Source organism: Phyllostomus hastatus, unplaced genomic scaffold (genome assembly GCF_019186645.2).
Source record: "Phyllostomus hastatus isolate PE091 unplaced genomic scaffold, TTU_PhHast_1.1 phas_contig_148, whole genome shotgun sequence".
Classification (NCBI taxonomy): domain Eukaryota; kingdom Metazoa; phylum Chordata; class Mammalia; order Chiroptera; family Phyllostomidae; genus Phyllostomus; species Phyllostomus hastatus.
The window spans coordinates 23,350,909-23,377,763 of record NW_025333607.1 but is presented as its reverse complement, the minus strand read 5'-3'; the positions used below and the strand labels follow the sequence as shown (position 1 = coordinate 23,377,763).

General features: G+C 71.4%; 2 protein-coding genes across 3 annotated transcripts; one reads left to right on the top strand and one right to left on the bottom strand.

Annotated features, from left to right (window-relative positions):
- The first annotated feature begins 1,428 nt into the window (after window positions 1-1,428).
- On the top strand, window positions 1,429-21,085 carry LMOD1 (leiomodin 1). Its single transcript, XM_045818284.1, has 3 exons — window positions 1,429-2,139; window positions 18,499-19,932; window positions 20,505-21,085. Exons 1-3 carry the CDS (start codon window positions 1,879-1,881, stop codon window positions 20,529-20,531), a joined length of 1,722 nt encoding a protein of 573 aa, XP_045674240.1. The 5' UTR covers window positions 1,429-1,878; the 3' UTR covers window positions 20,532-21,085.
- A 1,428-nt stretch (window positions 21,086-22,513) lies between these two features.
- SHISA4 (shisa family member 4) lies at window positions 22,514-25,296 on the bottom strand. Of its 2 annotated transcripts, XM_045817310.1 has the most exons (5): window positions 25,169-25,296; window positions 24,670-24,841; window positions 24,232-24,365; window positions 23,622-23,738; window positions 22,514-23,378 (listed from the first exon to the last, which is right to left on the bottom strand). In XM_045817310.1, the coding sequence occupies exons 1-4, from the start codon at window positions 25,212-25,214 to the stop codon at window positions 23,629-23,631; spliced, it is 462 nt and encodes a 153-aa protein (XP_045673266.1). In that variant the 5' UTR covers window positions 25,215-25,296; the 3' UTR covers window positions 22,514-23,378; window positions 23,622-23,628. The 2 variants fall into 2 exon arrangements, with proteins under 2 accessions (XP_045673266.1, XP_045673275.1); XM_045817319.1 differs by lacking the exon at window positions 23,622-23,738.
- Between the last annotated feature and the right edge of the window lie 1,559 nt (window positions 25,297-26,855).

The following is a 26,855-nucleotide window of genomic DNA, read 5'->3' as shown; positions in this document are numbered from 1 at the left end:
AGCCCATGAGGCCGAGTCACACAGGAGACGGAGCCCGGCCCAGAGTCTCCGGGCCGGCGAGTCGCAGGAGGCGGAGCCCACGCGGGTCTGTCGGCCCGGAGAGCCCAGGCCACTGCTTCTTGTCGAGTCGAGATGGGCGTGTGCGATTACACACCCCTCCGGTGTGCAACGCTGCAATTCGGTGTGTGTGTCCTCTCTGCCTGCCGCCCACTTCTCCCTCCCCACAGCCTCGCCCCCCCCCCGCCGCCTGTTCCCCAAATCCGCACGCCGGTCACACTCCATGCCTGTGTGCTCCTCCACACGCCTGTCTCCAGGGGACTTCCAGGTTTGGGTGACTTTTGTGAAGTTACTGGTCGGTTGAGTGTCCCCAGCGTTCTCGGGCCGAGCCACGTGGACTTTTCTGATCTGGTCGCAGCCCCGGCTGTCGGAGCGGGGCTGCCGCTCAGTGATTCCACTTCCGGACTCGGGGGCACACACGCCGAGGAAGCCCTCCCCCACACGTCCCCCCAGGTCCCCCCGCCTGGTCTCCGCGCTGCAGGCCCACCTGCCCGCGCCCTCCCCGAGCAGCCTCCCCCCGGAGCTGGCCTGGGGCTCGAAACGCAGGGCCCCGTCTCGTCCCAGACGATCCCTGGACGCGGCGAGTGCTGATCAAGTGACTGCCTGTGGCCCGGGGTGGACAGACGCCAGGAAAGATCGAAGCATCTGCCCCGATGGGTTACACCACGGCTCCGCGCAGCAGCGGCGCGGCGGGGGGCGGCGGGCGGGAGGGGCCGGAGATCGAATGTCCTGTGCCTGCGCGGCGGCGTGCCGGGCCGGCGGCGGAAGGCCCTCGGTCGACACACACGCCCGAGCCGCTGCGCCAGCCCGCCCCCCCGCCCCCCAGGCCCGGAGTCACTTCTCCCTGGAGGCACGGGGATCGTGCTCTGGACCGCGATGCCCTCGGCCGCCCGCTGGCTCCCCCTCCGCGCTCCACGCCCATCGCCCGTCACTGGAAGACCCAGACGCGGAGGGAGGGAGGGAGGGAGGGAGGCTGGAACTCCCTTCCCAGGAGCCTGGGTGCTTCTTGGGCGCGGGCGGCCCCTCAGGACTTTCCCGACTGCCCCCCAGCCCACCTTCCTCCCCATCAGCCAGCCAGCTCTCGGCTCCAGAGGGGGCCCAAGTCCGCAGAGGCCGCGGTGCTCAGCGCCAGGCTCCCATGGGCACGGCCCTCTCCGGGGACGTGTCTCCCAGGCTGTGAAGGGCTGGAAGCCCCCCGCCCCCACCCCCCACCGCAGGGCCAAACACAGGAGAAAGGGGTCAGCGGGCCACGCACGGGCCGCCGGACGCCCGGGCGGGAGCACGGGGAGGGCTGGGGTGGGAGTGAAGTTTGCGCTTGGACCGGCACCGACCCGGGCCGCCCCGCTCTCTTGGCTCTGCCTGGCTCCCCCATCCGCTGCCGCGGCCTCTGCATTTTTGCGTCTTTTTCTCATCGCGTGGCCCCTTGTCTTTAAAAGGCTAAATGCTCTGCACTAAATTTGGTCACACCGCGCTCCAAGATTCCCTGGAATGTCCTCAAGTTTCAAGTCGCTCAGACGGCGGGGGCAGGCCCGCCCCCGCTGGGGGATTGGCTTCTCCGCTCAGGGCCGGGCAGCGGCTCTGTCTCATTGGCCGCCGGGCAGACCGACCGGGCCCACTAGCCCCGCGCCTGGGGAGGCCTCGCTCCCAGTCCTCGGCCCAGCACCTGCGGCGCGCGAGCGGCCCGGGAGCCCGTCCTCAGCAGCGGAGGGTCGGGGTCGCTCCCAAGCCCACTGAGCTGCGTCCACACCCGCCCGTCCCTCCCCTGCCTCCGCCGGCCAGGACCGCCGCAGCCCCTGCCGGAGCCGCAGCCGCTTCGCCAAGATGTCCAAGGTAGCCAAGTACCGCCGGCAGGTGAGCGAGGACCCCGACATCGACAGCCTGCTGTCCACCCTGTCCCCCGAGGAGATGGAGGAGCTGGAGAAGGAGCTGGACGTGGTCGACCCCGACAGCAGCGTCCCCGTGGGGCTGCGGCAGCGGAACCAGACAGAGAAGCCGTCCACCGGCGCCTACAACCGGGATGCCATGCTCAGCTTCTGTGAAAAGGAGACCAAGAAACTGCTGCAGAAGGAGCTCTCCCTGGACGTGAGTGAGCGGGGCCTGGAGGGCGGGAGGCCGGGGTTCACGCTTCCCAGGGACCGGGGCGGGGGCTCCGACACCCTGCCCAAGCTGGCGCTGTGACCGCGTCCCCCAGTTTCTGGTAGGAGCAGGGCTGAGAGACGCTGGCGGGACGCAGGTCAGAGGGGCCGGCCGTGGGCAGACCAGGGAGCCGGGAGCAAGGACAAGGATGCTCCCCGTCTCAGGCCAGCCAGGCAGGGAGGGCTGCGCCCTCCCCGCAGAGAGTGGCTCGTGTCTAATCCCTCCGGCTCTCTCTCGGAGGGCCCTGGGGCGGGCGGGTCTCCCGCGGCAGTGGGAGCCAGGAGGCTGCGGCCTCAGGTCATTCCCAGGAGTGGGGGGCTGCGCTCTGGGGGAGCCTCCAGAGGAGTGCCCCCCCACCGCAGTCAGGGCTCTATCAGCCCCAGGGCCCCTCTGCTGGTCCAGGGAGCATGTCCCCCAGGAGGGGGTGGCCACTGTCTGGTGGGCGCAAGCAGAGCCGGTCCCCATCGTCCGGGGCTGGTGTGTGGTTCTCTTTCTCCGTCCGCCTGTGACTTTTCCGGGGACGCCTGGCTCGCTCCGCCTCGGGGGGAGGACTCTGCAGGGCCCCCTGTCCTCGGGGCGACTGTCCCTCAGGGCGCTGGCCCCCGGTCTCGGCGCCGGTCCCCCCACTCAGCACCCGCCGCCCGCCCCTCGCACGCTGCCCATCCTTGTGAATTCCGGCCGGAAAACACTCAGCCCTCTCCGCTCTCACGGAGGCTCAGTGCTTCGGCTACAGGTCGCTCTCACGTAGACACTCAGAAGGACCGTGTTTCCCGTGGAACGTCTGTCTGGGCGAGAGGCTCGGACCCAGACCCTCGGACCCTCGCCGCCCAGCAGGCTGTGGCCGCAGTCCCGGCTCTGAGCGCACGTAGAGATGGGGGAGTGGGGGGGGTGACGCAGGAGGGGAGGGAGAGGGCCCGGGTTCTGACTCTGAGCCCCCCCTCCCCGACCGGCCCCACCCTGGCCAGGGTTAAGCCAGGAAGTGGGGAGACAGGGGAGCTAGGAGCCCCTTGTCCTCCGGGCAAGGCGGCTGCCTCTGAGAACGATGAGCGGACCCCAAAGGAGCCGGGCAGTGAGCAGGGCGGGGGCCCTGCTGTGGGGGCCTGGTCAGCGAACTCGGGGAGGCAGGGAACTGCACCAAAGGCCTCGCCACGCTCCGGACGCCCCGCTGGGACCCCGTGCTCCCTCCGCAGCGGGGCCCTGGCTCCCCCCCAACCCCCCCCCCGTCCTCGGGCTCTGTGCCTGACCCCATGGACCCAGGGCCTTCTGGTGCCCACAGGGATGCCCCCCCAGACCGAAGGCAAACAGCCGTCACTCCTCCCAGCACGAGAGCCGGGGAGGGACTCTGTGCCCTTCTGCAGGTCCCCCTCACAAGTCTCTCCTCAGCCGGGCAGGACCGTGGCTCTCCGCTCCTCCCCGCCTGCCCTCCTCGCCGCCCCCCCAGGCACGCACCTGTCTGTGCGTGGACTGCCCGGGGCAGGGGGCTGGGGGGTACCCGTGTGTGCAGGGAGCTGGGGAGGGGGGTACCCGTGTGTGCAGGGAGCTGGGGAGGGGGGTGCCTGTGTGTGCAGGGAGCTGGGGAGGGGGGTGCCTGTGTGTGCAGGGAGCTGGGGGAGGGGGGGTGCCTGTGTGTGCAGGGAGCTGGGGAGGGGGGGTGCCTGTGTGTGCAGGGAGCTGGGGAGGGGGTACCCTGTGTGCAGGGAGCTGGGGAGGGGGGGTACCCGTGTGTGCAGGGAGCTGGGGAGGGGGGTACCCGTGTGTGCAGGGAGCTGGGGAGGGGGGTACCCGTGTGTGCAGGGAGCTGGGGAGGGGGGTACCCGTGTGTGCAGGGAGCTGGGGAGGGGGGTACCCGTGTGTGCAGGGAGCTGGGGAGGGGGGTGCCTGTGTGTGTGCACACACATGGTGGCACCCTCTGAAGGAGAAGACACCCTCAGGGCCGCTTTCCCCTCGTGGCAGCGGGCTGCCCTGCCCCCGTCCGAGGGCCCAGGGAGGCAGTGAGGCTGGGGGTGCAGGGCGTGTCCGGAGCCACAGGCCCGAGAGTCATCTCTGCAAACACGGTTACAACAATTAGGAGCAGGTGCGGATCGGGAGAGTGAGCCCTGCCTGGGCGCCGGGGACTGCGGTGAGCCCCTCGCAGGCGGGAGAGGCCAGGGGGTGCTGCACCTGGTAACGGACCCTCCTCTTGCAGACAGGACACTGCCGGGTCCCTGGGACGCTGAGGGGACCGGGGCTCGGCTGTGAGTGGGCTGAGGCCGGAGGAGGGGCCTGTCCCCTGCTGGGGGTGGGCAAGGCGGGGAAACAGGCAACTGCCCCCACCCCTGGGTGTCTGACACTCCCTGTGCTCCCTGGTATACAGACTTCATGTATTTACCTCAGACAGAGGGGCAGGAGGGAGAAAGGGAGGAGAGAAACATCCATGTGTGGTTGCCTCTCGCGCGCCCCCTACTGGGGACCTGGCCGGCAACCCAGGCATGAACCCCGACTGGGAGTCGAACCAGCGACCCTTTGGTTCCCAGACCCGCACACAGTCCCCTGAGCCCCACTGGCCAGGGCTGTGCGAGTTCTTTTATAAACAGAAACCAGTGTGTGTCCTGAGCCCTGGGTCTCCCTGGGGAGGGGGATCCCCGAGATTCATGCTCCAGCTCTAGGGCGGCGGTGGGACCTCTGTCATGAATATGTGCCCCCCCACCCTGGGCCCCCCCCATCAATGCCTCTCTGTCCTTGGGGTCTCAGGCCCCGCCTCCTCCCGCGGGTCAGGACCACACCTGTCGTGAGGGCTCCCACGCCACCTGTCCCACCCACCGGGCACGGGCCTGTCACCTCTGCTTTCGTGCTCAGCCTCTGCTCGGCACCTGAAGGGCAGCAGGGGTCTAGGTGAGGCGGGGCGGGGCCTGGCAGAGCTGACCCCTGGCTCCCCTCCCCCCTTTAAAGGGGCAGCGCTCTCGGCTCGTGGCAGCGGCGGCTCCGCCGGGGCCCTCCCCCTTAGGTCGAAGGCAGAGCCGCAGGGCAGGTGTGCAGCCGACGGTGCCGTGAAACCCTGTCCTTGGCTCAGGTTTCGGGAACCGGATCCCCTTCGGGTCAACTCATGTGTCCTCGTCCCTCCCCTGCCCGCCTCCCCGAGCTCCTCCTGTGCTAGCGGGCCGGGGGTGAGCGCCTGCCGCAGCCCTGGAGTGCAGGGGGCGCTTCTGGGTGCTCCCGGGGTGGACTGGAGAAGCTCACCAGGAGCACCCCTCCGGCCTGCCGGCCCGCCCCTCCGCTCGCTGACCTTCGGAGCCTCACCCCACCTCCCCTCCCGTCCCGGGTCCTGGCCCGGCGAACAAGGGCTCTCCGCGGGGACAGGGGCGCTGGGGAGGCCAAGGCTGCCACCTGAGCCCTCCCTCCGACCGCCCTTCGCAGGGCTGGGCCTGTGGGTGGTTGCCCCGGGCAGCACAGCCCCGACCAGCTCAGCCCTGAGTACGACTACGGGGATTAGCCCGACTGGCTCACACCCACAGCAGCCCTGGGGGCCCTGGGGAGGCAGAAGCGCGTGCCCCGCAAGGGCCCACGTGCAGAGAGAGGGAGGCCGTGCAGGTGGAGAGGGGCGAGGACGGGGCTCACCTGGGAGGGGGCCGTCAGCCGTCAGGGGTCTGGTCTGCCTCCCACTGCATCTCGCAGGCTGGGGGCTTCAGGGTCTCCGGGCTGAGGCGGGAAGAGGCATCTGAGCAGACCCCCAGGGGGGACAAAGCCCTCAGCCAGCCTGTCTGCCCGACCTCGGCCCCTCTCCTGGGAGACCGTGGTGTCTGCCGGTGGCGGAGCCTGCAGGCCGTGCTGGGAGGCCCAGAAGGCGGGGGGCAGGGCCGCCGTGGTGCTGGTGAGGTCTGCACGCGTGAGCCCGCGTGGCGGGGACACAGGCAGAGCCCGGGGCAGGGCGCGGGGCCGGACGCCGGCACTGGGGTACCTGCCCGGGCAGACGGCCCGCGAGGTCCTGGGCTGTAACTCCCGGGCACGTCCGGCCGGCCGGCTGTCCTGTTGGTCAGAGGGGAGGGCCTGGATGCAGAGCCTCCCTCGGGCGGCGAGCGCCTGCGGTGTGGCCACCAAAAGCCCGGGTCCGGGCCGCCTGCTGCCAGCCCTCCCTGAGCCCGCGTGCGTGGGTGGGGGGACTGTGAGCGTCTCTGGAGCCGCCCCAGGGCGGGCGGAGCTGCGGGCTCCTGGGACCCGGGAGGGGGACTGTGAGTGGGGGGAGGGTCACCGACGGTGACACTGGGGGCGGAGTGGACGCGAGGCCCACGCTGCAGACGCTACACCCGCGCCCGTGCCAGCCGGCCGTGGTGAAGAGTCTCTCGGGGCGGGGGAGAACAGCGGGCTGCACGAGGGGACGCGGAGGCCGAGGAGCAGGGGGCCCTCCCCCCAGGCCGGGCCCTCCCCCCGGGCCGCACCTTCTGTGAGAGGCAGCCCCGCGCTGGCAGGCCGCTGGCCCGTGGTCCCTGGGGCCCGCCTCAGGCCGGACAGCCGGCCGTCGTCAGGACACTGTTTACAAACAGCCGGATGGACAGACGGCCTCCTGCTCGCACAGCCCGCCCCGCCCCCTCCCCCTCCCCCCTCCCAGAGCCCCGGGCCCCTCGGCCTGCTGGGTCTTCAGCCCTTGCTTCCGGGGCGAGTGGGACCCCTGCCCCGGGACGCCCAAGGCAGAACTGGGGGGGCAGGACCCCCACGGAGCTCTGGGTGGGGGTGCACCGAGTCTGGTGCTCAGAATAGTGGCCTCAGAGCCCAGGGGACCTGGGTCCGGTCCGCCCCACTGGCTGCCGGCTGTGTGACCCAAACAGGTCACTGCGCCTCCCAGAGATCCTGAGTGGCCCACGCACATGTGACATGCGTGTGTCACGACGAAGAAGGAGCTCGCGGCTTCAGCAGAGAGCACAGGTGGTCCGGGAGGACGCTGCCAAGCGCTGGAGCTGAGCCAGGGCCCCGAGGAGCCGGCTGCCAGTCGGGCCGAGGGGACGGCAGACACAGAAACCTCGGGGGCGGGGCGGGGAGTAGGTGCAGGTTTGCTGGGTCCGAGGAAGGGCCAGGCCGGTGTGGCCACAGCCAGTGGGCTTAGGGGAGGGTTGAGGAGCTGCGGCCCCAGGGGGCGAGCAGGGCTCAGCGATGTCGGCCTTGGGGCAGCCCGGCCGCGGGCGGGATGTCGGGGAGGGGTCCGAGCAGGGCCCGTGTGACCCGCCAGCGCCAGGAGGAGGGGGCGCAGGTGGGAGCTCGGGGAGGCCCGAGGGGTGCTCAGGCGAGGACGCTCTCCTTGGGCGGGTGGGCGGGCACCCAGGCAGGCCTGGCTGACACCTGGGTCTCGAGGAGCGGGGCCCGCCCGCCCGGGGCTCCTGGAGAATCGGAGGCCATCTGCTGAGAGCGGAAGCGGCAGGGGAGGGGCGGGTCGGAGGAGATGAGAGCCCTGATCAGAGCGAGGGCAGCTCCTCCGAGGGGGCAGGTTGGCCCAGGGAGGCGGCAAGCCTGGGGCTCAGCAGGGAGGCCGGCTGCAGGCTCACGTGGGCGTTCGAGGCCCACGGGAGACTGGGCTAGGGCAAGATTGTGGGTGCTGGGGGCTGGGGAGGAGCGCTCGGTCTCGCTGAGGTGCTGAACCACGTGGGTGGGGAGTGGGGGACCCTGGGACCTAGGGGACAGGGACCCACCAAGGTGAGGTGCGACCCGGGGGGATGGGAGCCGGACAGACCAGCCTTGGTCTGAGCCTCGTCCTGGGACACAGAGGAGTCGGGGAGGGGGGCCCAGAGGAGAGCGTGGCGTCAGCAGCATTTTCACACACACACACACACACACACACACACACACACACACACGTGTGCTGGCGGGGCGAGGCAGGGCAGGGCGGAGGGAGCCCCAGCCTCCGCTGGGGCGACTCCAGCAAAGACACCAGGACCCACCCGCCCACCTGCCTGTCCAGCTCCGTCCCAGCCTCAGCCGGGCGCTCGGGCACCGCCCCTCCAGCTGCCGGTCACACCTGGACAGACGCCACCGTGCCTTCCGGCCCGGGCCGCCCACGAAGCCTGAGCAGGCCCCTCTCTCCCTCCCTGGGTCCCACGGGCTCCGCCGCCACCCTGAGCAGAGGCCGGGGTGCCTTGTTACTCGGAGAACCCTGAGGCCCTCAGGTGAGGAGACCTTCCCGAGGCTCTTCTGCCACCCGGGAGTGGACAGGCTTCCTCGGGGCCGGCTCCCCGCCCCAGGCTGCCCACCACAGGCCCCCGCCCACCCCTCGAGGACTGGCGCCGGCCTGGGCCGGGGTCCGGGGACCTCGCTCTCGCTGGACCTGCAGGGGACCCCTGTCGGTCTCCGCCTGCAGGCCGGCTCCTCCATCTCCAGCTCTTCCCCGTCTCCTCTCTCAGGGCCGCCCTCCCTCTGACCTCTGACCCTGAACCTGGCTGTGCGCCAGGGCCGCGCCCGCCCTCCGGCCCACGCTCAGCGGCCGCCACGTGCTCGCTCGCCTCTGGCCTCTGTTGCGAGTTCTAGATCGTTCCCTCGCCTCCTGGACCCCTCGAGTGTCTCAGATTCAGCTCGTCTGAAAACAAGGCAGCCGTCACCCCGCCCCTACCCCCAGCCCCCAGCCCCCCGGCCGGCCTCCCCTGCCCCTGCCCCCGCCTCGTGGGGAGGGGAGGTTCAGCAGCAGAGCACCCAGGCCACCACCTGGACCGACCCGCTCCGGCCCCTCCCAGGTTCCCGGACTCTCCGGGCAACTATGCCCCAACGCCAGCCCTCCTCTCGGCCCGGCTCGGTCACCGGCACCCTCTGCCCGCTGGAAGAAACCCCCGGCCCACAGCATCCCGCCCCACCGCGACCCAGGCTCCCCACCGCAGCCGGGGCCTCGACCCCGAGCCTCGAGCCTCGTGCCGGCCTTCAGCCGCCCACCAGCCCCTCGGCACGGCTGGGGTCGGGGGGCCTTGCTGCCGGACGCCCACGTCTCTAGCTCCTGGCCCCCTTTGCCCGGCCCTCGGCGGCTCCCCAGCCCCACGCTTCATCTCGCTCCCTCGCGCCTCCGCCCCGCCGTCCCCTCCCCCTCGGGCTCCCCCTCCCGTGCCGCACGCACTCAGCATGCTGTCTGGGCTCTCCCCACGCGTGTTGAGCGCCAGCCTGCCCGTGTCCTCCCAGGGCCTGTGGCGAGCGCGGCGCCGGTGCCGTGAGTGTCTGTGGATCAGACGACGGGTGAGCAGGGGGCCAGCGCTGCGCTGGTCCTGCCGGGCCGAACCCGCGGGAGTTGCGGCGTCGCCGACGCTCTTCGGAGCCTGTTTGGGACGGGTGTGCGCCCAGACCCTCAAGGAGAGGGCCAGCTGGCCGGCGCCTCTGTCCCGGGTCGTGGACGGCCCGTGAGCCTGGGCCAAAGGCTCCCGCCGGGACCTGGTGGCCGGCCCCCGGCTGTCCGTCCTGGACGGGGGGGCGGGGCCCGCAGCACACCGGCTTGGAAGGGGCTCCGTCTCCCCTCCCTCCTCCGGCGCTCCGGGCCCCCAGCGGTCCGGGGGCCTGAGGCGCGGGCTGGCGTTTCCAGCCTGGCCCACGCCGGCTTGCTCTCTGGGACCACCGCCGACGGGCCCTCAGCCGGATACTCGTAACTTGCCGAGGAGCCGGTTCCCATCAGCTGGGTCCCCCCCAAATGCGGGAGAAGTCCAGCAGCCTCGCCTCCAGACCTGCCAGAGGAGCACGGCCCCCGCGGGGAACTCCCTGTGAGCAGACCCCGTGGGAGGCCCACGCTGGGAAGGGCGGGCGCAGCGGCCCCCCCAGAGGCCTGCACAGGCCGGTGCCGCACCCGCTGCCGCCAGAGCGGCGAGGCCGGAGGGGCCGGGGCCAAGCCCCGCACCCCAGGGCTCCACAGGAGCCTTAGACCCAGACAAAGCCGCTGGGGCGACCCTCTCCTCTGTTACCCCCAAGATGCTGACCAGCGGGTGGGTCCCAGGCCGGACGCACAGGAAGGAGGTGAATGCAGCCCCTACGCGGGCGCCTGCGGGCGCCTGCAGGCACTGAGGCCTCGGTGTCTCCCCGGGGCCCCCGCTGACCGGGGCCCACAGCGGAGCGGCAGCGCCCCCCCCCCCCCATTCTGTGCGGCGCTGGCCGGCCTGCCCCTGCTCCGTCCCTGCTCCGGGAGCGGCTGCCCCTCCTCAGTCCCCGGAGCTCCGAACAGGCCAGCGCCCCGGGGGTCAAGGACCTTGCTGGTGCTGGTGGGGGGGACTTCCTGCTGACCGGGTCACGCAGCACCAGGGCGGCTGCCTCAGAACTGCCCCGCGGCCACCATGGACTTGGGCTCGCCGTGGACCGCATGCCGGGCACCGGTCGGCCTCACTCGCCGGGCCGCGCCGGGCGCTCCTGGGCCCGCCGCTCCTGGGCCCGCCGCTCCTCTGTGGCCGAGACCCTCGCACACACATTGCGTACATTCTGTCTCTTACTTTCTAAAACACCATGTCACGGTCCTCCTCCCGTGTCCCTAAAAGCCCTCCCCAGGCACCGCGGTCAGGGGACGCTGCAGCAGCCGGGGCAGGGCCGGGTTGAGCCCTCGGCCCATATTTGGACACGGCCGGGGCTCCCAGCGGACTCGCTGCCTGAGGCCCCGACAGACCCGCAGCGCCAGGCCTCTGGCGCCAGTCCCCGGAGAGGGAGCCGGCCCAGCCCGGGCGGGGTAAACAGAGCCCTCGGCGCAGTGGCCCCCACCCAGGCGCATGGCCGGGGGGCAGGGGGGGCACATCGACTGGACCCAGAAACAAGGAGGCCAGCAGTCACGCACCGGCCAGAGACCCCCCCTCCCCCGGCCCAGGGCCAAGTTCCCAACGGGGGAGGGTCTGCCTCCCTCCCCCTCCCCCCCCCACCCCGTGGCTCTGGGAACGGTCAGTCTGTGAGGTTGCAGCAGCGATGGACCGGATGTGCCTGGGTCCTTGGGGAGGGAAGAATCGGCACCACCTACAGAGAGAGCTGGCTGCGGCCCCGGGGACCCTCAGGTGCCGGGAGGACGTCCAGTACGACCTCCCGCTTCCAGGGGCCCCCCGAACGGGGCGAACCCCGAGACGCCACGTCCCATCATGGCACCAGCAAAGCAGCGCTCCCGTCGGGAGAAAGGAGGGAAGATGGCCCATCACCGCCCCCCCTCCTGCTGCTGCTGCTCAGGCTCCTCCGCGAGGGGCCCTGGGGGCCTCCCTGCTCCAGCCCAGGCCCTCGCCGGCCGCCGGCTCCCTGCGCAGCCTGGGCCCAGCACCGCAGCGCCTCTCGCCTGGGCCTCGGCCGTGGCCTCCGGCAGTCTCCTTCCCTCCGTCTCCACCGGCCGGACGCGGGCCCGTCCCCGGGCCGCTGCCAGGGCTCACGGTCAAGTCCAAGGCTGACGCCCGCACTCTGGCTAAGGGCCTGGGCCGCCCCTCTGCCGTCAGCCCGCGGCGGGCCGTCTGCGGCCGCGGGCTCCCTCTCTGCCGCCCCCTCACCCCTGGGGACAGAGAGCTTCTCCAGCCTCCGTGTGCGGTGCTCCTGGAAGTGACACGGTTCTCCCCTTCGTCCCCTCTGCCCTCGGGGGCTCTGCTGAGCCCCAGCGTCCCCGACACCCCAGAGGCAGAGGCCCCCGCGCAGGGAAGGGAAGGGCACCTGCGTGCCCAGGGCCCCAGGGGCAGGGCTGGGAGCCGGAGGGGGGGCCTCTGAGGCTGCTCGCTGCGTGAGCGGGGGGGTGGGGGGGCCGAGCTCCCTGTCGCCAGACGGACGCGTGTGTGCGGGTGGCACAGCCCCCGCCCCCCGCCGGGGTCGTCGGGACTGAAACTGTGTCACCGCACACACCCCGGCAAGCGCTGGTTCTGTGTGCGGTGTTCGGCCAGGCCCGGCGCTGCGGACAGGGAGGGAGCCGGCTCCCGGCTGCAGGCCCCTCACGGTCGAGTCCAGGACGGGTGTGTCGTCGGCGACCAGTGCACAGGTGGTGGCGGGGCGGGGCGGGGGGAGCTCCTGCCGCTGCCAGCCCCGTGAGGCCCCGTGAGGAGGGGCCGCCGGGGGAACCACTCATTTTCTGGGTGACAGAACCGTGTGGCCGCTGTTGTAGGAAAACACAGATACAGAAACAGAAACAGACACAGAAACAGAAACAGAACCGCAGGGAAGCAGTGGGGCCCGAAGGACCTGCCTGGGGCTGCAGGCGGCTGGGACGGGCAGGCCCGGCGTCGGGAGCGGGCAGCAGGGTGGCGGGCACCCCGAGGCGAGGGGACGGTGGCTGTTTCCCGCGGCAGCCGGGCGGCAGAGGGGGCGGGTGCGTGCTCCTCGTGGGACGGCCGAGTGGTGGGGGGGGAGGGCGGGGGCTGGACTGCAGAGGCCGGCGCAGGCAGGTGGGGCCCGTGCGTGCCAGCCCCGAGGTCTGGGCTCCGTCCGGGTCAGACGGGTGTCCCGGGAAGATCCTCTGGCTGCAGGGTGCAGACAGCCCGGAGGCAGGCAGGACAGCGGGCCAGAGGGGCGGTGGCCGGGCCTGCCGTGGCCCGGGCTGCTGAGGGCCCATCTGAGGGCCCTGGGGGGGTGGCCCACGGGCCGGGGTGGAGGCCGGGAGTCAGGGCCGAGTCGCCGCGGGGCCCGGGCCTGGGGCTCGGGCGCCCTTTCTGAGGGGGTGAGCGCGGCAGGGCAGCAGTGGGCTCCGCCCTGGCCCCCGCTGCTGTGTCTGTCTCTCAGGCCCGGGGCGGCCGCAGGACCCTCGGGGCCCTGGCTCAGGGGCTGGCAGCGTATCCGGCGACGACCACAGCGAGTGCGGGCCCTTTCAGCTGGGGCGGCGGGAGAGGCCGGGCAGCCCCCCGGCCTGGAGCCGGCAGAGACGGCCGTGGGGCCAGGGCTCCGCCGCAGCCCAGCCCACTCGGCACGAGCGCGAGGACGGCGCGTTCCTCCCGCCGCCCGGGGACCTCCCGGACCCGGCCCTGGGGACACACGGCGTCCCCGTTCGTGGCTCCTCGGGGTGGCCCGCGGCTTCTCCAGGGACGGGCCCGAGTAGCAGGGAGAGGCGGCCGGCAGCCGGGGCCAGAGTGCTAACGTGACTTGTTTGTTTCCGCGAAGAGATTTCCCGGTTTCTCCAAAAATGGTTTGTGCGAGCGTCCCGGGATGAGTCACCGGCCGCTGTCCCGCGATGAGTCACCAGCCGCTGGCTGCAGGGACCGCCGCCAGGCGCCCGAACCTCTGCCTGGATGTCGGCGGTCTGGGTGCCCCAGGGCCTCCAGGCGGGCCAGCAGCACGGCTTGGCCTGGCCACAGCTCGGGCAGCGTTAGGGGCCCCCTCCCGCCCGGCGCTGGGGCAGTGAGGACCACACAGCGCTCCCGCGGCCAGGTGACCCCCCCACTTGTTGTTCCTCAAAGACTCAGGGGGTCCGGCTGCTGAGAGGTTTCATGCCAGAGCCCCACGACCCAGCACCCCCCTCCCCCCACTTACACTGACGTGGACAGCGTTCGCTCCCCGTGGGAGCCGGTCCGAGGACGGCACCAGAAAACGTCCTGGTGTCCCAGGGTCGCCTTCTCTCGGCCACCCCTCCGCCCCGGAGACGGAGCTGGTCCTGGGCCAGAACGGTGGACCGGGCATCCCAGGCCCAGCCCGAGACCCTCCGGCCTCCTGCTCGGTGCCGACACACACCACCCGGCGCCCGGGGCCAGCGGGTCCCGCCTGCCTGTCTGTCTGTCCGTCCGGGGTGTCTGTTTACTCCCGGGAAGCGGGCAGAGGGGCCGGTGCTGTGGGGCACGGGGTGCAAGGTCCGAGGGGCAGGGACAGAGCCGTGAGCAGCTGACCTCCCTGTGTCCGCCCGGGGAGCCCTCGCCGGAGCCTGGGCGGGCCGGGGGGCGGGGGCGGCGACCCCACATGCGCCTCAGCGCAAGGCCCAGGACCCGGCCTCCGGCCGCAGCACCGGCGAAGGAGGCGAAGGAGCGGCGGGGCCTGCCCTTGGCCGGCCGGCGGGCCGGGCCTCCACCAGTGCGGGCGCCGCCCAGGGTCGGAGGGGGAGCGGCCAGGCCGGGTGCAGACCGGTCGCCACCGAGGACACACGGCGTTCCGTCCCGCGGGGCCTCCGACGGACGGGTCCCGCGTGCACAGCCCGTCCCGGCGCCATGGGTCCTGACTGCCGGACACGGGGGGCGGCCCCTCCGTCCGTCCGTCCGTCCGCGGATGAGTGGGCCCCTGAGCCGGGGCCGTCCGCCCGCTGGCCCACCGGCCCGCCGTGGAGAGGAAGGGCGTTCTGAGGGCGCCCCTCGGGGAGTGTGCGCATCCGCAGTGACGCCGGCGTGGTGCCCGGCGTGGGACCTGCTCACCTACGCACCCCCACCCCCCCACCCCCCGCAGCGGGAGGCCCCGGCGACCTGGGGAGCCTGGGGGCCCGGCCTCAGTCTCCGAGGTTTCCCGGCGGCTCGGAGAGGGGTGGCAAAAGAGGGCCGCGCCGTGCAGCGGCAGGTCTGGGGCCATGAGCCGCCCGGGGCCTGGGCGGGAGGTGGAAGGATGGGCACGCGGCGGCCACCTGGGGCGGGGCTCGCCCGGCAGGCCCAGGGAGGTCTCTCCACAGGCCGCTGCCTCCCCGGCCAGCCCCGCCCCCAGCTCCCGGCGGCCACCCCACCCTGGGCCTGCCCCCTCGCACCCCGATGGCAGCGAGGTGGCGTCTCCCCACCTTTATTCCACTGGTGCCCCCCCGCCCTTTGGGGGACCCACAGGCCCTTCTCTCCCTTCCTCCCTTTTTTAATTTTTTAAAAGTTTATTTATTTATTTGTAGAGAATGGAAGGGAGGGAGAAAGAGATGGAGAGAAACATCCATGTGTGGCTGCCTCTCGAGCGCCCCCTACTGGGGACCAAACCCGAAACCCAGGCCTGTGCCCTGACTGGGAATCGAACCGGCCACCTTCCGCTTTGCCGGGTGATGCCCAGCCCCCCGAGCCGCTCTGCCCAGGGCCCACCAGGCCCTTTTCCGTTGCGAGTCTGTGCCGAGCACCGTGGGAAGCTGGTGTGGGAACTCTGTGCCGCCGTGGCAGGACCCCGCGGCGGGCTGAGGAGGGAGCCCCCTGGAACATCTGTGGGGAGCACCTGGCGCCCCGGCGGCAGCGGGTCCCACAAGCCCTGGGCCTCCCGCCTGTCCAGCCTGGTGTGGGGGCTGCTCTCCCAGGGGGCCTCGCAGAGCCAGGACCCTGGCTCGCCTCAGGAGGTCCCCGGGTGGCTGCAGGGAGCGTGGCCCCGGCCCCGGCCCCGGCCCTCCTCAGAGGAGGAGCAGCAGCACGCAGTCCCGTGATGAGCTTTCTGGGGACGCCCTGGGCGGTCAGTGTCCGCAGGGACTTCAGCGGAGGTCTGGGGACAGTCCCTGCCCCTGGGCTGGGACATTCTGGCCACCTGCAGACAGGATGCTGTGGGCCCTGAACACCCCAGTGGCACCCCCTCGGCCTTGCGCTGGGGGAAGGGCAGGCGCAGTCCCCTCCCCCGGGTTCTGTCCCTGCAAGCCTGTGTGGTCTTAGTGTTGCCTCCAGGAGGTGGGGTCCCCTTGCAGACCCCCAGGGCAGGCTCCTCTGCAGAGACCTTGGCTGCCACAATGGGTCCGGCACACAGGAGAGGCCCCAGGTGGCCTGGTGGGGCCTGAGGCCACAGGGCCAGTGACTGTGGTTTGGGGACTTGGGTGGGCGGCAGCCCCTCTCCTCCGCCCCTTTGCGATACAGGTGGTGGACGTCCTCTGGGCAGTCCATAAACTCACGGAGCCGGTAGCCCTGGCGGCCCAAAGCCCGGAAGGCCGGGCTCTGTTCCTCGGGACCTGCCAGACCCTTCCAGAGGACCCGGCCCTCGGACAGATGCAGAGCCACGCCACGTGGCCACGTGGCCTGGAGGAGATGGGGAGGGTGCACAGCTGGGTCTTCCCATGTGTCACAGGCCGAGGGAGGTCCCCAGGGGTCACCTCTGCACCCCTGCCTCCAGGAGGGGCTCCCAGACCACCCCGCGCTGCCCCAGCCCGATGCCGCCCCCAAAGGGGAGCCGGCGGCTGCTGCCCCATCTCGGCCAGAGGCCCCCGCTCCTCCGTGGAGGCCCTCGGAGCGTCTGAGCGAGCCCCTCTCGCCACAAGGGCGAGCTGCCAGTGAGCCCGGAGGCCGGAGCCCAGGCCAAGAACAACCTCTGGGGGCCAGCAGGACGCACCCCGGTTCTGGAGGCAGAGCCGTTGGCCCAGACTCCCGCTGGGAGGGGAGGCGGCAGCCCCGCTCCGCTCCGGACGGACGGACGGGCTGCGTCTCCTTTTAAGGCAACGCGGCCCGGCTGCAGCAGCCCCCGCCCGCTCTCCCCGCGGTTCTGTTCTCTGTTCTCTGTTCTGCTGGGAGGAGACCGATTCGTCAGCCCCCCACCCCCCAGCCTGTTTTCCACGAGCTTGTTTTTAAAGGCCTGGCACGGCTTCCCAAGCTCAGGCACATGGCGGATCCCGCAGGGCCGGGGTGCACCCTGAGGGGGTGGGGGGCGGGGACCCTGCAGGGAGCCCCTCTGACGTGGGCTGGGCTGGGCTGGGGGCCCTGGAGGGAGGCAGGGCAAGGTCAGAGGAGGTGGCTCGGCTGCTGCTGGTGACAGAGGCCTGAAGCAGCCCAGGTGTCCCTGAGCGTGCGGGTGAGACCGGTGAAGTTCTCGTCTCTCTAGGTCCCCGGTTTCCTCTGCGCGAGGCCTCGGAGTGGCGTGGGAACTCTGCAGAGGGCGCCGGGCAGGGCACAGGGGCCAGGGAGGCCTCGCCGCCTGCACACTGGGGACCCGGGCGAGGCAGAGCGGGGACAGCGTGGCCGGGCCTGCCTGGGGGCCCCGGCCTGCTGGCCAGACTGCACGCGGGGCGTAGATATGTCCTGGCCTGAGAGGTGACCGGCCCCTCAGGTTCCCGTGACGGTGCGTGTCCTGTCTTCCTCGCCTTCTCTGAAGCCACGGTTCAGTCGAGTCGCCGCCCCCCCTGCCCTGTGCGCCCCCTGCCGCTGCCGGCTCGGCCCAGGGGGCAGGAGGGGCGGGCACATTCCAAGGGCCTGTCTCACCAGGCCCTGTGCCCCTGGGCCATCTGCTGGGACTCCGGCTGGGGAGCCAAGGACTTTTGCTGCTAAATAACCCCCAGGCTGGTCCCAGCCGCCTGTGTTTGTGCTGCAGGCACAAACTGTTCCCATGAGCCCGACCGGCTCCCGACCCTGTCTGGGGGCAGGGGTGTGGGGGTCCCCTGTTCCCCAGTACCCCAAAAGACAGAACGCCTTCCTGGCACCCAGGCCACAGCCTCTCCTCTCACCAGCCTTGGAGGGAGGGCATGCAGAGCTCCTGAGACCCTGGCTGCGCCGGGCGCTGTGTCGCTGGTGGGCTCTTGTCCCCGGGGGGTGCGGATCTGCTGCCTGCCCTCAGCCACCCACCGGGGCACGGCTCCTCAGCGTGTGTGTGTGTGTGTGTGTGTGTGACCGCAGTGCAGCCCTGGGGCCCCAGGGCCCGAGGTCAGCCGGCCCCGCCCGCCCCAGGGCTCCTCACGGGCAGGTCCGGGCCTGAGCGAAGCTTCCACTGAGAAACCAGGGAAGATGCCGTGGGCGGTCAGAGAGCCCCGCGCACTCGGGGTCCAGGCCTGCCGTCACTCCCAGTTTCGGCGCGGTGGGGACGGCAGACAGAGCGTAAAAACACCCTCGGGGGGGCAGAATAAAATGCCAGCAGTTCTGTATGCTTTTTAAAGATTTTATTCATGTATTTTCAGAGAGAAGGGAAGGGAGGGAAAAAGAGAGGGAGAAAAACATCAGTGTGTGGTTGCCTCTCGTGCGCCCCCTACTGGGGAGGGAACCTGGCCCACAACCCAGGCATGTGCCCTGACTGGGAATCGAACCGCCGACCCTTTGGTTTGCAGGCCAGTGCTCAGTCCACTGAGCTGCACCAGCCAGGGCAAAAGTCAGCAGTTTTATGTCAGTCCCTCTGACCTTCGACCCCGCTCTGAAAAGGGACTGGCGTCCAGGCCCCAAGTCTGAGGACCTCAGACCTCCCTGGAAGGCAGGGCGGGGCCCAGGATGCCGCGGGTGCAGCTCAGGACGCCAGGGGCACCAGAAACCATTGGGGCCAAGACGAGTGGTGTTTTCATGACAGTTGGGAGAAAACCCAACGCGATGTGTTCGACCGGTGAACACAACTTCCGAGTCGTGATCAGAGACGGGCCTGGGCTCTCTGGGCCTTCCTCTCGCCCTGAGTCCCAGCCCGGCTCAGCAGGGCCCGCCCAAACACACTCTGTGCACACCGGGCTCCCCCGCCTGAGCCCGCCGCCCCGTCTCCTGAGCCCCCCCCGCCCCCCACCAGTCCCACCCTCTCTGCTGTCGCCCTGGAGCCACCCCTCACGTTTGCTCTTCTCTCCCAAACTCTCAGGAGAGTGAGCGCCCAGAGACCAGGACGGACGCCAAGGGCAGCCGGGAGAAGGGCGGCGACGCCGGCAGAGAGGCCCCGGGCCCCCGGCGGGACCTGGGCCTGGGGCGGGAGCCCCGGCGGGGCGCCCTGAAGAAGAGCTTCTCCAGAGACCGGGAGGACGCCGAGGCCAGAGGCGCCCAGCAGCCCAGGGAGGAGAAGCTGCTGAGGGGCATCGACAGGGGCCGCGTCAGGGCTGCCGTGGACAAGACCGAGGCCGGGGGGGCGGGGTGGGGGGACAGCCGGGCGGCCGCCAGGCAGGAGGACAAGCCGAGAGGCCGGGACAAGGACAAGAAGGCAGACGAGGGGAAGGGGAAGGGCGGGGTCCAGCGCCCCGAGGCCGCCAGGCAGGAGGGCCAGGAGCTGAGGCGGGAGAGCAGGGGCGCAGACCCCGGCAAGGCCGGTGACGACGTCCAGCAGAGGGCGCCGCCCGGCCCGAGGGGGGCCACAGAGGAGAAGGAGCCCGCCGCCGCGGAGGAGCCGGCCCCCGGCAGCCCCGCCAAGCCCCCTGAGGCGCCGGCCACAGCCACAGCCACGGCCCCGGCCCCCGCGGAGGAGGAGGCCGCGCCCAGCATCTTCGACGAGCCCCTGGAGAGAGTGCGGAGCAACGACCCCGGCATGACCGAGGTCAACGTCAACAACTCCGACTGCATCACCAACGAGATCCTGGTGCGCTTCGCCGAGGCCCTGGAGTTCAACACCACGGTGCGCACCTTCGCGCTGGCCAACACCCGCGCCGACGACCACGTGGCCTTCGCCGTCGCCATGATGCTCAGGGGCAACAGGGCCATCACCAGCCTCAACCTGGACTCCAACCACATCACGGGCAAGGGCATCCTGGCCATCTTCCGCGCCCTGCTGCAGAACAGCACGCTGACCGAGCTGCGCTTCCACAACCAGCGGCACATCTGCGGCGGCAAGACGGAGATGGAGATCGCCCGGCTGCTCAAGGACAACACCACGCTGCTCAAGCTGGGCTACCACTTCGAGCTGGCCGGGCCCCGCATGACCGTCACCAACCTGCTCAGCCGCAACATGGACCGGCAGCGCCAGCGGCGCCTGCAGGAGCGGCAGGCGCAGGAGGCCGCCGCGGAGAGGAAGGGGCTGCTGGAGGTGCCCAAGGCCGGGGCGCCGGCCAAGGGCTCCCCCGGCCCCTCTCCCCAGCCGTCTCCAAAGGCCTCTCCCAAGAACTCGCCCAAGAGAGGGGGTGCCCCGGCCGCCCCGCCCCCGCCACCACCTCCCCTGGCCCCGCCCCTCATGGTGGAGAACCTGAGGAACTCGCTGTCGCCGGCCACCCAGAGGAAGATGGGCGACAAGGTCCTCCCCGCCCAGGAGAAGAACTCCCGTGACCAGCTGTTGGCGGCCATCCGCTCCAGCAACCTGAAACAGCTCAAGAAGTTAAGTGGCGGGGTGTGCCGAGGGGCAGGAGGCCCGGAGGGGACGGGCAGAGGGAGCCGGTCAGGCTGCGGGCATCATGCGGGTGCCCAGGGTCATCTGTCTGCTCCCTGCCTCCAGACGGCACCTCTGTCCCTTAGAGGGGACTGTCCTTCCTTCAAGGGGCTGCACCTCCTGCCAGAAGCCACACACAGTCTCTCCATGGGGTGCCAGCCTCGGCCCTTCTCCCTGCCCCCCCACCTTCCAACCCCCTCTCAGGACCGGCCCAGCCCCCCTGCCCCAAAGCTCTGGGCCCTCCACCCACAGAGCCTCCCTGTAACGTGCAGGGCCGGGACACCAGCCGCCCGGCCCCTCTGCTCCCCGGGGACCGGGCATGGCATCAGGTCCTGCCCCACAATGTTGCTGGGGACCAGACGGCCGGAGAGACAAGACAGGCTCGCTGGGGTCCCCGATGGCACCCGCTTTTCCTGAAAGGGGGACCGCCCCGGGCCCTCCCCCCCAGACCCAGCTGCAGAACCTGCTTCTGGCCCCGCCGAGCCACCCCCTGACCCTCTGCCTTGTCCTTGTCCTTGCAGGTGGAGGTCCCCAAACTGCTGCAGTAGCTCCCGGCTGCCGGGCACACCTCCCCACCGCCCCGGCTGACCTGCCGCCAGACCCGGGCCACGCCTGCTCGTCCCAGCGTCTCCTCTGCACCCGGAGCGGACGCTTCCGGACAAGCAGAGTCCTTCCTGCACGTCCCTCAGAAGACGGCATGCCGGTGGGGCCCAGGGTGTCCCCTGGGGTCCACGTCACAGCCCAGCCCCCGCCTCCCGGGGCCAGGATCCAGGCTTCTGAGGAGCCCCGGGCAGAGCTGCTGGGCTGGGGCGTTCTGTGCGGGGCGGGGGAAGGGCAGAGGGCGGAGGGGGGAGGGACGAGGGGCTGGGGATGCCCCAGTGCTTGCCCCCGCTCCGCCCTCCGCTCATCAGGGCACGTGGTGGTGGGGCAGCTGGCCCGGAGGGACGTGCCTGGGGGCAGGGGGAGACAGACAGACAGACAGCAGCCGGACCTGAGGGTTCGGTGCCAAAGCAGACGTTTCGCTACACCCACCCGCTGCTGCTGTGAAGGGCTGTGTCTTTTCCCTAAGATTTTGATAATATATGCAAGCCTTCAGCTTTGAGAGGCTGTGTCTACCTCTGTCCTGGGCCCTGGGCCCCGACGTGATGCCCACCTGGGCTCCCTGGGGGTCCCCATCCACGCCATCCCAGTGGCCGGAGCCCAGCTCCCAGAGTCAGGAAGGACGGTGCGGGGACAGCCTCCCCGCTGAGCCGGCTGTCCAGCCAAGCGGCCAGGCCTTGGCCAGCTGGGCCACTCCTGTACTGTCAGGGGTAGGCCAAGGGGGCCCAGGACCGGGACCTGCATTCGGCACGTTCACGCCCTGACCCTCCCTGAATACGGGGGCACGCCGCCAGCTCTTCACGACGCCCATGGCCCCCGGCCCAGGAAGCATCCCCTGCCCTGGCTGCGGGCTGTCCAGGCTTGAGGGGACCGGGGGCCCTCCACCGGGGTGCGTCACAGGCATCCCTGTGGTTCGATGGCTGAACGGGGCCTCCCTGGCACTGTGCGGCTGCGCGTGGGTCTGCGGCTCGGCAGGGGGCAGGAAGTTTCCCCATCTTTGGGGTGCGGGCGGGGTCTCTGCGTGGTCCGGCCGAGAGCAGGGGGCAGGCTGGCCCTGCTAGCGAAGCTGGGGCCTCAGGCACGCCCCAGCCCCGCCCCCCTGAGGCCCGCTACGCCCCAGGCGCCAGGGAGGGACCTCGAGGGCGCCCGTGGTCATCCCTTAGTCTCGGTCAGGGGTTTGCGGCTCCGGCCGACACCGCGCTCCGACGCGGACGCCGGCAGCACCCCGACTCCGCAGGGAGCTTTGCAGAGAAGGTTCGGCCCCAGAGGGTGGCCGGAGCGCGCTGAGAAGCGAGCGCCCGCACCGGCCCTGCACACACGGGCCGGGCCCCACGGCAGCCCCGCGCTCCAGGTCTGAGGCTCCCTCCGCCCCGGCCGGCGTGCGCAGCCTCCCGCCAAACCAGAGACGAGGCTTGGCCGCGCTAAGGACCTCTCGGTCCACCAGCCACAGGGCAGCCTGCGGGTTCTTCCTCCGGCCTTTGGGCGCGGCCGGGCCCAGCCCTTGGGACGTCGTCTCTGGGCGCGGGAGCGCAGCGCCGCCTGGTGGCGGGTCTCGTGCAGCGTCCCGGCCCCTGTGACGTCACTCGCACCCGCGCAGCAGTGGAAGCCGGGGAGCGCGGCGCCACCTAGAGGCGGACCCTCGCGCAGCGCCCGGCGCGTGCGACGTCACCTCCCGGCGCCCGCCCGCCCGCCCGCAGGGCCCCCCGCGGGAACACCCAGGTGCCGGAACCGGAACGGGTCGTCCTGGTCCGCGCCAGCCTTTGGCGGCGAAGACAGTGGGTTCTCCTGCCGACCAGCACGCCCTCTGCGCCCCGCCCCATCCCCTCTGCCCAAGGGCACAGTGCGTGGGTCTGATGTGGAATCGCCATCACTGCGCCCGGCACTCCCATAGGGCCCTGCGGACACCCTGGGAGACCCCAGTCCCCGAGGGTCCCCGCTGCTCCCCCCACCACCTGCTTTTCCGGAGCCCCCACCGCAGGCTGCGGCCAGAGCCTCCCCGCGGTCTAGGGCGTCAGGGGCGGGCGGGTTCCGGCCGAGGCTTGGGCAGCTCCGGGGGCGAGGGAGCCGGCGTGCGCCCGTCTCCCCGCTCGGCTCCTGGTCCTGCGCCCTCTGATCAGCAGGGAGGGGCAGCTTCAGCCCCGTGACAGTCCCCGCCGATGAGCCGAGGCTCGGGCGCCTTCGCAGGCCGAGCGAGGACCTTCCGGAGCCCGGAGGGGAGGGACGCCTGTGCACCTGGTGGGGCTGGCTGGGCGCAGGGGTGCGGCACGGTGGGAAAGCTCTGTCACCCACGCGGGCGCGCATTCCTCGCTCGGCAGAGCTCATCTGGTGGCTCCGCCCGAGGAGGGCTTGGTGGTGCTGCGCCGCCCGGCCCCTCGCAGCCCGGGTCCCGGCGCAGGGCGCGTCTCTGGACGGGGAGGACGCCGGGCCACGTGCGCTCCCGCTTTATTCCAGCAGCCCGGCGGGTCGCGCCCCAGCCCACAGGGGCAAACAGGGAGGCCCGGGGTTGGAGGGACTGCAGGAATCCAGGGACCCGTGACCCACGCTGGCACGTCCTTCCCTGGCCCCCAATAAAAACGGTACAGTACCCAGGCCCCGCCCCTGCCTTCAGTCTCCACCCCCACTTCCCGGGGTCTGTCCCCTGCAGGCTCAGGGCGTGGCTCGGTCCCGGACCTGACCAGTGGAGGATCCCTGCCCACTCGCAGGGCCAGGAGGGGCATCTGCAGAGGGACCGCAGACGGCCCGGGCCCCTCAGGCTCCGGGGAAGGCGGACTGTGGCGGCACTTGAGAGGGAAGAGCTGAAAGCCAAGGAGACGGGATGAGGGTGGGGCTCGGGAGCGCGTGAAGTGCCTCTCGCCGGGGCTCGCAGGTGTGGGGAGAGCCAGCCTGGCGTGGGGGCCTCAGCCCCAGGTAGAGGGAGTCGGACAGGGACCCAGGGTGCGATGGGGGACGGGGAGGGAGGACCCGGTGCAGGCCGCGGGCGGCGTGGGCGGGGGAGGGGGCGGCAGGAGCAAGAGCGGCAGACAGCTCAGCTTGCTCACCTGCAAGCTAGAGAGGAGGCCGGGGAGGACCCCCGGAGCTGGGCGGCGGGGGCAGGGGGCCCGAGGGGTGAAGGCACACAGGCTGCAGCAGATAGCCTCTCAGCGGGATCTCCTGGCCTAGGTGGGAGGCACGGGTCAGCGGGGGGCTCCTCCCCCACAGGCACCGTCGCCTCCTACCCGGGCAGCACGGCTGGCTGGCCTCCAGACCTTGCTGATCAGAGCCGGGCAGGGAGCTGGGCGGGCCCGAGGGGGCGGGGGCGGGGCGGGGCGGGGGGGGGCGGTCTGGGCTTGGCTGGCTGACACCCCCCACTCCCGCAAGCTTCTGGGACCTCAGGGGTCTGCCAGCCCTCCCCACCCCCACACCGACCTCCCAGGCCCATCCCCCATCTCAGGGAGAGCGTCAGCGCTCACAACTCCAGAGCCCACGCTCAGTGGGCGCCCTGTGCCTGCAGGGCCCGCGCAGCACATGCCCCGCTGACCGGCAGCAACCTGGGCATGCCTGAGGCCGCGGGCCGGTGCTCGCGTGCAGCCCCGGCAGGCGAGTGGAGGGGCTCACAGCCCCGGAGCTCCGGCTGCCCGTCTGGCCCTCGCACGCCAGCACTAACCGTACCTGCAAAGGGGCTCTGCAGCCGCTGGCGGCGGCGGGACAGGTAGCGGCAGGTGCAGAGGAAGCAGCAGAGGCTCGTGGCCGCCACGGCCACAAACAGGATCAGGGCCGAGGCAACGCCTGCTACCACCTTGTGACTTGAGACAACAGCGTGTCCTCGCACCCCGTAGCAGCCCCGGGGGGGGGCCCCGACAGGTGGGGGAGGCACAGACTGCGTGCGGAGGCCACCCGGCAGGTGAGCAGCGGACCTGGGAGTCAGACCTGCCCCCTCCTTCGGGCCACACCTCCCTCCACGATGCTGCCCTGTAGCCAGGGTGTGCCCCCGGCCTCCCTCCGTGGGATCAAGGGTGCCCCAGCTCCAGCCCACAGGGAGAGGCTGCTGTGGGGAGCCCGGGCTTTGGCTCCGGACGGGGAGGTGGGGGAGGCAGGAGGCCAGCCCACCTGAAGCGCAGGCACTGCTTCTGCTGAGACTCTGAAATGGCCAAGCTGGGGTCCCTGCAGCAGAACCGGCGGTGGCAGGTCCCGCAGCAGAAGCTGAAGGGCTGGCAGCCGAACCCCGGGTGCCAGGTGTCGTTCTCGTCCAGGTGCCCCAGGCAGCTCACACCAGCCAGCGCTGCGGGCAGGGCGGGGCGCCCGGGGGCTGCCAGACCCGTCTTCTGCCTGCGCCCAGCCCCACCCTATGCCGCCCGCCCCTGTGACCCCTGTCCAATGGTCCCCCCAGCCCCAGGGGTGCCCCCAGTAAGCCCCAGGACCTGGTGGTCCCCAGCCTGCTGGCGCCGACAGCCTGCAAGCTGCCCCTTGTTTCTCCCTGAGGCGCTCAGCCCCTGACCCCAGGGTCAGCTTCCCAGGGAGCAGACTCCATCCCCTTCACCGGCAGCTCCCTGCCGGCTGCCGGCACTCCCAGGGTCTCAGGGCCCCACTCCTGGCTCCCTGCCCTTACCCAGGGGAGCCCCCAGCAGCAGGAGGGAGACGGCTGGGAGCAGCATGGCAGGACAGGGTTGCTGCGGGGACCAGAGCTGTCGGGGACTGCCTGCTGCCCAGTGCTGTTGTGGTGGCCGGACTGGCCGAGGATGGATCCCAGTGACACTGCCTGCCAGCCACACCCCCGGCCTCAGCTTGTGCCCTCCCTCCAGGGCGGCCCCTGCCATCTGCCCCAGGCACGTGGGCAGACCTCAGAGGGGCAGGGCCGGACCTTCTCTGGGGCCGTGTCCAGCCCAGGGCGCCCAGCGGAGGGAACAGGAAGAGGGTGGGCACCCCCTGTCCCCACTCCCAGAACACAGGCCCCACTGACAAGCAGCTCAGAGCAGCTGTGTCCGCAGCTGCACGAGGGCCCCACCCCCGCCAGGAGACGGCACTGGTGTGCCCAGGCGGGGCCTTGCCTGGACGGCACCGGGCAGAGGCCCCTCCCTCACCCAGCCGCCTGCAGAGGTGTCGCCTGGCCAGGGCGCGGGAGGGCAGAGCCCACTGAGTGCAGTTTTTGGGGTCCATCAGCCCCACAGGTGTACACAGAGTGCTGGGGCCTGCACCCATGCTTCGTGGGTGCCCTGACCAGGGGCCGCAGGCCAGGCGAGGGAGAGCACCTCACTGGGCACGTGGACCCAGGCCTTGCTGGAGACCCGCAGTTCTGCGGACTCAGGGAGGCTGACAGGCGTTATCAGGGACACCGGTGGCCCAGGGCCATGCCCTGGTCACCCAGGAATGGCAGGGCAACAGTGGGGCCCCACCCGCAGGAGTGGACAGGGTGGACGGTGCTCTGAGGTGAGGGGGTCAGGAAAGGGCCACGGGGAGCCCCGTCCTGGCCCCCTTTCCGGGATCACAAACGGGTGGCGGGAGGCCACAGTGCAGCCGGGGCAGGGACGTCCCCGTCTCATCTCCCAGGGCCCTGCCCAGGGCAGGGCAGGCGCCCGCCCGCCAACCGGCCCATTGGACGGGACAAGGCTCCCACGGCGCAGACCTGGGTCTGAGCGGACCCCTGGCCCTGGGCTGCTGGGCTTCCCCAGGATGGCTGTGGCCGGGGGGCCTCACCCAAGCAGCAGAGGGGCAGAGGCCGGAGCCCCGGGGGCAAGCCGGCACACCCACGGCTGGGGGCTGGCTGGGAGCTCTGGGGAGACGCTGCCGTCAACAGGGCCCAGGGACCCAGTCCTCACCCAGGGCTCCTTCCCAAACCCGCCCGGCTCTGTAACCTCCGTAACCGGCAGACCCAGGGGTTTGGGTCCTCAACGGTCGCCCCCCAAAGGTGTCCTGCGGTGCAGAGGTGTGGCGAGCACCTCCCCCTTACTGCGGGGGTTTCTGTAAGTGGCCGCAGCTTCTCTCTGGGATGGGTGAGGCAGCCAGGGCCCCACCTGCCACCCCTGCCTGAGCCAGTCCCGTGACCATGGCAGGGGTGGGGGGCTGCTGGTCAGTGTCTGGTCACCGCCCACCCAGTCCTGTGCTGCCCCGTGTCCAGGCCCTCCCCAGCTGCTCAGGAGACCACGGGCCTACACTGCTTGGTCCTGAGCATCCTTCTCACCCAGGGGCCCACCCCTGCGCCTGGCAGGCAGTGACTTGTGACCATCGGGGTCCTTTCCTGGCCTGTTAGCTCATCCTCCACGTCCCCTGGGGTCTCCCCATTTCAGCTCCGCCCACTG